The sequence below is a fragment of the Pogona vitticeps genome, chromosome 2, assembly GCF_051106095.1.
Source record: "Pogona vitticeps strain Pit_001003342236 chromosome 2, PviZW2.1, whole genome shotgun sequence".
Taxonomy (NCBI): domain Eukaryota; kingdom Metazoa; phylum Chordata; class Lepidosauria; order Squamata; family Agamidae; genus Pogona; species Pogona vitticeps.
This window is the reverse complement of record NC_135784.1, coordinates 27,306,249-27,314,871: the sequence shown is the minus strand read 5'-3', so window position 1 is coordinate 27,314,871 and position 8,623 is coordinate 27,306,249. Positions and strand designations below refer to the sequence as shown.

Below are 8,623 nucleotides of genomic sequence, written 5' to 3'. Positions count from 1 at the left end.
ATTGGAGGAAGACAATGGGTGGGGATAGGCTGGCAGCTCAAAGGATCCAGCCATGGCAGGTACTCCTTTCTGTTCACAGAAGGTTCCAGGGAAAACTGTTATTAATTGCTGAAACCAAGATCTGTGAGGGTCCTGTGGCAATGGAAGCAGATTTTCTGTGTGGGATCTGTTGTCCCAATGAACCATTCTCCACTTTCCAGTGATCAGTCAGGGTGGTGAAATGATCCTTTGTTAAAATGAGAATTCTCTTGATGTCCAGTTCACCGATCTGCTTCTCAGCTGCACAGACAAATCTGGGTTTGGTCTCTACAGAATTTATGTATTGCCTGACCAGTTGGGGGAATGGTTTAGGGCTTCATGGCCTGTATCATCCTCTTCTAAATGAGAACAGGCTCAGATATGAAGCCATTCTGGTTTGATTCCCTCACCTCACCACCGATATTACTAGACGCAATGGAGAGGGTTTCAGTTTTCTTCTTGTATTCTATGATGTTGGTTTGGCTTTAAGGGCTCTCCAGCAATGAATGACCTCCAATATGTTCTGTTCTGCAAAGCCCAGCTCAGCTCTCCCAAACCCAAGACAATGGGCTGTTTAATTGGGTAAATTCACCTCCTATTTGCACCATTCCTTTACCTGTTGCCTTAAATTTATCCCAGTATTCTTTCATTTTGTCTTTTCTTCTCGTGATGTGCTCAAAATACTATTGTCTCAGTTTAGTCACTTTTGCTAACAGAGTTCAAGTTCGACATGATCTAGTTATATTATTTAAAAAATCCCTAGTAATTATGGTGAGGGCCAAGATGTCTAACAGGATTTCCTGATTGTCTAATGAGCTTGCTTGTCCTTTTAGCTTCATCCTTTTCTTAAAAATGTCCAGTATTACAATATTGCCATGAATGGAGTTTATCTGGATGAGAATGGGGAGCTGGCAGCCGACTTCCATATCGTGAACTGGTTAATGTTTCCCAACAAGTCGACCGCTGGAGTAGAAGTTGGGCGTATAGAGAGACGGGACTCCCCTGAGATCAAGGTGACCGTTGATGAAAATGCCATTGGATGGTCCAGTTGGTTTAACCAGGTGGGAAAAACCACTTGTTTCATTTCAATCCCTTGATTTCCTCTTGATTTTTAAAAATTCTATCTCATTTTCTTCCTTATGCTTTTCCTACGGTATCTTGGATATGAAAAGAGTGTTCCTGTACCAAAAGGACATTTCCCTTGCTCATGTTCTGTACCTTATATTAAGATTAATTGCAAGATTAAAGTAAATCGTGTCCCGTACGTGGGGATCATCCACAAAGAGGAGACAGAGGAGACATATGAGCTCTTGGAGAGTTGTGGATGGCAATTCTCTTTTTTGCACAACACAAAGACTGACTTCCTGCTGTGGGGATTATTTGTTTGGTTTTTTTGAAGGAATGCTAGCCAAATGGAGCCCCTTGAGGTGCATATGCCATGCATCCTGGACCTCAACATGACCTTAAGCGACCCTACTTAGCCTGGTCCAGCCTGGTCTCCAGACCATCCTGAATAGAAAAAAGGAAGGGTGTCACTTGTTAATAAAACCCTGCATGCAATTAAAGGTCTCCCCTTAAGATCTCAACTCTTCCAGAAATAATTTGCACTAATGCAGAAATGAATCTACTAACTAGCATGTTTTCTCTCAACGCTGCTTTTCCTGATGCCCAGACGATGCCCTTTTCTAGATGCACTAAAAGTTGCCATCCAGGACATGTCAAGCTGGTGAAGGAGGGAGAGCCCGCCTGCTGCTATGGCTGTGCCCCGTGTGCAGGAGGAACCATCTCCACTCAGGAAGGTGGGTGACTCCAGGGCGAAAGAGGTGATCAGGAGGAGCATAATTAAGCAGAACTCACCTGTACTCTCTGCTTTTCACTGTAAATTCCACATCTGTTGTTTTCTGAAGAATTTGAAGGGAGGGTTACTAAAAAGGAAGTCAGCATCCTATGCCTTTTGGCCCCAGTAGGATGTGTAGGGCCAGGTTTCTTGAGCCTGTGGTAGAAAATCATAACTTCACTGTGTGTGAGGTAATCTTCAACCCACTGGTGGGGGGAAAAACAGAGGACTAAGGCAAGGGTCCACTCACACACTGTACAATGTTCTTCAGAAGCATCTGAGATAGTTACTCTATGTTACAGTAATACAGGTGCTGTTTGAGACAGACGTCTGTTTTTGTAAGAGAATTCAACCTTTTGTAAGAGAATTCAACCAATTTGGTACATTTGGATGAGCTAAAGTATGCAGTTTGAGTGGGGAAAGCAGAGTTCAAATCTGGTTAGATGTTATTAAAGATGCATGCCAAACAACTGGGAAGATAAAATGGAAAACACTCAGGTATGCTGTAGAGAGCCCTGGAAAGGAATACCAGAATACAGATCGAAAATCAAGACAATTAATGATTTCAACTCCTGCTTTATGCAGGAATTCAATTCAAATTAAATCTGACATATGGTTGTCTAATTTTTCTTTCAGTCCTCCAGTACCTGATGGGAGTTGGCGACACTACTTCTGTTAATGAGGTCTAACCAGTGGTTCTTAACCTTTATTACTCAAGTGTTTTTGAACTGCAACTCCCAGAAACCCCAGCCATCAGAACTGATGGTGAAGGCTTCTGGGAGTTGCAGTCCAAAAACATCTGAGCAACAAAGGTTAAGAACCAGTGGTCTAAACCAGTGGTTCTTAACGTGGGCGATAATGCCCCCCAGGGGGCGATTTCATTTTTCAGGGGGGCGGTAGAACGAAAAGGGGCAGTGTGGGGGCGCTGGAGCAGAAGGGGGCGGTAGGGGGGCACTGGAGCAAGTCAAACCTGTGAAGATGGCTGCAGCCTTTTTACAATGTGCATGAATATATATTTTCCTCCAATCTTAATTTAGTTTCAGAGATTTCGTCTTGACATTTTTAGTTCCTACATTGCGGTTTGTTTTTATGCCCTTTTTATATTTCTTTTTGCGTCTTAAAATTCACTTGCAACTAAATCATTTTTGGGGGCATTTCATTTTCTTGGAATTGAATTTTGTTTTCAGGGGTCATTGCATTTAAGTGTCTTAAATAAATAAATAAATACATACATACAAAATAAATAAATAAATAAATAAATAAATAAATAAATAAATAAATAAATAAATAAACAAACAAACAAACAAATAAATAATAGGATATCATCACCGCGGGGAAGGGGGCGATGATAACTTCCTCAATGGCTCAAGGGGGCGTTTATTTCAAAAAGGTTAAGAACCACTGGTCTAAACTATCATTGACCTTTCTTGCAGTCACTTTGCACTTATCCCTGTAAAGTTTCATTCTGTTGTTTTCAGCCCATTGCTCACACCTGTCAAGATTCTTTTGAATTTTGTTCCTGCCTTCTGAGGTATTAGCTCCTCCATCCAAGGTTGTGTCATAAGGAAATTTTGGAGGCATTTCATGCACCCCCTTATCCAAATCATTATTGGTGGGTTCAAGATTGAGCCTTGTGGTACCCCAGTTGTGCCATCGCATAGCACTAGCGGAAATTAGAGGGAACATTGCTTCTCAGGCACTGAACATAAGGGGACGTTTATTGGAGCAGATCAGTGGATCTCCTGGTCCAGCAACCTGTTTCTCATGCTAGCCACCCAGATACCATCAGCAGGAAGGCACAGTCCGTTGCTGTCATTGCCCTCAGCAGCTGGACTTGCTTTTCATATTGCCTCTTAGCTGGATGGATGTATAGAGCCATTATGATGAAATGCACTAGTAGAAAAACCCTCTCTTCCCATCCCTACAACGTTCTATTCATTTGTGCAGTTCGTTATATCTGGAATCTTATTGATCAGAGGCAGAATGTTGTGCTGCTGCCGACACTGCTTTTGTTCCTGTTCTTTACCAGGCTGTGCCCCCTTCCACATCCTATCCTCAACTGTATTTTTCAGCAATTCATATACAGTGGTGCCTCGGTTAACGAGCGCCCCGTTTAATGAAAAAATCGCATAGCGATGGCTTTTTTGCCATCGCTTTTGCAATCGCACAACGATCTTGCCTATGAGGAAAAATCGCTTTGCGATTTTTCCCCATAGGCACCATTTTCCCCCAGCTGAGCGGCGGGAGCTTTGAAGCCCCGCCGCTCAGCTGGGGGAAAATGTCGGCAGTGGGCTGCGGCCTCGGAAGGACCCCGAAGCCACCGTCCCCTGCCGACAATTCCCTTCCGAGCTCTCAAAGGGCCCCCTCTGATATTGGAGAAAGCCCTTTGAGACCTCGGAAGGCTCTCAGCAGCGGCGGGGGAAGGGTACCGGGGTGTCGAAGGCTTCCAGGCCTTTGCTTGGAAGCCTTGCGGACACCCCCCCACCCTGTCCCCGCCGCGGGCAGCCTCCCCACGCCGCCTACCCCGGCCGTTCTCGGACGCCTGGAAGTCTGAGAACGGCTGGGGAAAGTGGCGCGGGAAGGCTTCAAGCATCGGGGACAGGGTGGGGGTGGATCGGGAAGCTTGAAGCCTACCTGCAACGCTTACCCAGGCCGTTCCCGGACTTCTGGAAGTCCGAGAACGGCCGGGGTAGGCGGCGCGGAGAGGCTTCAAGCTTCCCGATCCACCCCCCAGCCTGTCTCCACCGCTTAAAGGGTAACCGGTGGTTGGTGGGATCCAAGCCCGGGATGCCTGAAAGGCATCCCCACCACCCTCCCCCCGCAGCTTGGATCCGAGCCGCAGCGGCTACCCCAGCCATGGCCGGACTCTAGGGAGTCCAGCCATGGCTGAGGTAGCCGCCATGGGTCAGATCCAAGCCATGGGGGGAGGGGAAAACCCGGATAATCCGTTCCAATTGGAACGGATTAACCGGTTTTCAATGCATTCCTATGGGAAATGGTGCTTCACATAACGATGTTTTCACATAACGTTTTTTTTTTCTGGAACCAATTAACATCGTTATGCGAGGAACCACTGTACTCTGTTTCACATAAATCCCATTTTACACTGACCTCCCTTTCATGCTGGACTGCCTTTCCCATGAACCTTTATCTCTCTAAAGGCAGTTACAAACCATCAACATTGAGAGGCCATATATTCCCCATTCCCTTTTAATAAATGAAAAAGACCAGTGATGATAACTGATGTAGGATGGATTATATGAATGCTGAAAGTGTTGTAATTCTTTCCAGATGCAGAAGACTGCGACAAATGTCCAGATGAGCAATTTTCGAATGAGGAACGAGATCAATGCGTTGACAAAGTTATCAGCTTCCTCTCTTATGAACAACCTTTGGGGATCTCCCTTACTTTCTTGGCCCTGCTCTCATCCCTAAATACACTCTTGGTGTTAGGAATATTCGTGAAACACCGAGAAACGCCCATCGTCAAAGCCAACAACAGGCACCTCACCTATGTCCTCCTCGGCTCCCTCCTCTTTTGCTTCTGGTCCCCCTTTCTATTCATTGGCCAGCCCCAGAGAGTGACCTGCCTTCTCCGACAAACTGCCTTCAGCGTCATCTTCTCAGTTGCCGTCTCTTCCCTGTTGGCAAAAACCGTCATGGTAGTGGTAGCCTTTATGGCCACTAAGCCAGGGAACACGATGAGGAAATGGCTGGGGAAGACTCTGGCCAACTCCATTGTTCTTTCTTGTTCCAGTGTACAAGTGGGCATCTGCATTGTTTGGCTGGGCATCTCCCCTCCATTCCCAGAATCTGACATGCATTCCCAACCCATGCTGATCATACTGCAGTGCAACGAGGGCTCTGTTGTGATGTTTTATAGTGCCCTTGGCTATATGGGCTTTCTGGCTGCCACCTGTTTCACCCTGGCGTTCCTAGCCAGGAAGCTGCCTGGGGCCTTCAATGAAGCCAAGCTGATCACCTTCAGCATGTTGGTCTTCTGCAGCGTTTGGGTGTCGTTTGTGCCCACCTACCTGAGCACCAAAGGGAAGTACATGGTGGCCGTGCAGGTCTTTGCCATCATTTCCTCCAGTCTGGGGTTACTGGGCTGCATCTTTGCTCCCAAATGCTACATTATTGTGTTTAGGCCTGACCTGAACGCCAAGGAGCATTTAATGTTGAAAACCCAGAATGATAACTGATCCTTCATATTTGGGGGGGGGGGGGGGAATGACAGTTATTTTTCTTCTGTACTTACAATGAACTAGCGTATTTCCCTAATCAACGTATTTTCTAATTTCACATTCACTGAGTGGAATTACTGGAAGGGAAGAGAAAGATGAAGGTATTCTATCCCCTAGTACAGAAAAATGCATCAAAATGACTGATTTGAAAGTTTGAGTAGTTTCAGTGGGCATTTCCTTCTCTACGGTAAGTGTGCCAATGACCTGTACTAAAAGTCAACAAGACTCTAGTCAGGCATGGCTTAAGCAAGATTAGAGCTGAAGGGTGTACAAGGCTGAGTCCGTGGCTGCTCCAATCATTTTTGTTTGGGGGAAACCTGAATGTACGACTGTGTCTTCCTTGCACCGTACAAGGGGGAAAAGTGTTGGAGAATGTTAGCTTTAAAAGATTTAGCAGAAGCTTCTCCTTGCAAAGTCCTAAGACAGCAATCACACACAGATAGCAGGAATGCATGGGGAGAAATATATTTAGATGGCCATACAATCTGACATAGTGTCCTCAGGAGTGAACAAAGCGTCCAAGTGAGAACCAGGTGATACCGGTTCAAATCCCTGCTCAGTCTCGGAAACTCGCTATCGACTCGCCAGAGGGAGCAAAGCATGGGGATATAGGCCTGGGCCCTCACATTGCCTGAATGCCAGTGGCACCATGTGTGGTTGCTCTGACATCCTTCCTTCAAGAACAGAATGGAAGATTTTGGAGAAACGCCTTGAAGAAGGACAAGCTCTATTTGGCATCTTTCTTCATAAACCTTCACCAACTATTTCTACTGCAAAGGCTCAGCAGGCAGGAGATCTCGCTGAGCGCTGCTGTTTCAATCTCCAGTGCTGCTAATACACTGAGGCCTTGTGGGTGGTTCAAAAGCGATTTTTATGCTCCATACTTTTTGACAACCCCCCTCTCATGCTAAATATTACATGATTGTTTTTAGGCCTGAGCTGAACAGCAAGGAGCATTTGATGCCCAAAACTCAGGATGGTACTTGATCCTACAATCTTCTTAAAAATATTTTTTGGCAATTTTTTCAGCCGTAATTATAGTGAAGTTTAGGTGTTTCCTTAATTAACATCTCTCTTCACTTCACATTCGTACATACATTGAGATGAAAACTGGTGGTGAAGAGAAAGATAAAGGTATTCTATCCCTTAGTATGGCCTTAGGTCATAGGAACTCACACGGCTGATTTGAAAGACTCCCTTCGGCGCCACGAATCCATCTCCTAAGATCAGGGGTGGCCCAGGAGGCAGAGCAGCAACCTCCAGATCCTGCCCACCTGTGGCAACCCTTGCCCTAAAGAGGTTGTCTCATGTTAGATGATGAGGCATCTAACATGAGACAACCTCTTTAGGGCAAGGGTTGCAGGACATTCCACAAATGTGCTGATGACAACATTGGAAGCCCTTCATACCCTCTTTCCCCGAAAATAAGACCTACCCTGAAATAAGCCCTAGTATGATTTCCCAGGATGCTTGTCATATAAGCCCTATCACAAAAATAAGCCCCAGTTCAGTGAAACCTGGCCCTCCAGCCTTGTGCAGCAACCAGAAGAAGATGACATGACTGTATTTGCATAAATGTAGATTGTTGTACATCAACAAAATCCCCTGAAAATTAGCCCTAATGCGTTTTTTTTGGAGCAAAAATTAATATAAGACCCTGTCTTATTTTTGAGGAAACACGGTAGCTCAGGACCTTGCTACTTCTCTGAGTACTTTTCCCTCAAAATATCTCCTCATGCCACCCACACCTCTTCTACTGAGATGTTGTAAGTGTCAACCCTGAGGGAGACCCAGAAATCTGCCCCACCCCCAAAAACTGTGTCTTTTCTGTGGTGGTTGCAACCCTCTAGAGGTGGCTGCCCCGTGTGGGGTTGAATTCCAAATTCCTCCTTGGCTTCTGGAGACAGATTAAACCTGGCTGTTCACACAAACATTTTATGCTTTGCCACAGGTTCATCCTGTCAACAGTAATCAGGTTCCCCCTCTTTTCCCTGTGCTTGTGAACTTGATGTCATCTGCCACTGTTGAATATTATGCTCTTTACATAAAAATTTATTTCGTTTAGTGTTACTGCAGTATTTGTTAAGTCACTTTTTCTTATAGCTGTTCCCCCCCCCACCTCCTGCTTTTCCTATGTTAATTTTGTTATGGGTCTTCTACGTATATATTACTGTATGTCCTTTGTTTACTACCCAGTTTGGTGGCATGGCCACTAGTTGGGTGAGGTAAAAGTATAATTAAATAAATAAGTAAATGTTTCTCTGTCTGAGGAAGAGGATTTATCCACAAAAGTTCACATTAAGAGAGAGTTAGTCTTTAAGGGGCCCAAATGGTTTTGTTCTTGCTCTTTCTCTATAGAAAGAGTTGCTTCGAGTCAAGATCTTAAAGAGCTTTAGAGCAGGATGACACACAGAGATTTCTCTTCAAGCAGATGTTCTCCTTGGCCGTTGCCCAGCCTCCCCACCCCCACCTTAGGTCTTTATCTTAAGAGAAAAGCAATTTGGCTGAAAATAACCTTCGTCCC

General features: G+C 45.3%; 1 protein-coding gene across 1 annotated transcript; it reads left to right on the top strand.

Moving 5' to 3' along the window:
- The first annotated feature begins 447 nt into the window (after positions 1-447).
- On the top strand, positions 448-7,915 carry LOC140703687 (vomeronasal type-2 receptor 26-like). The gene is made up of 2 exons (XM_078388646.1): positions 448-1,817; positions 5,147-7,915. Exons 1-2 carry the CDS (start codon positions 1,637-1,639, stop codon positions 6,055-6,057), a joined length of 1,092 nt encoding a protein of 363 aa, XP_078244772.1. The 5' UTR covers positions 448-1,636; the 3' UTR covers positions 6,058-7,915.
- The last annotated feature ends 708 nt before the right edge of the window (positions 7,916-8,623 follow it).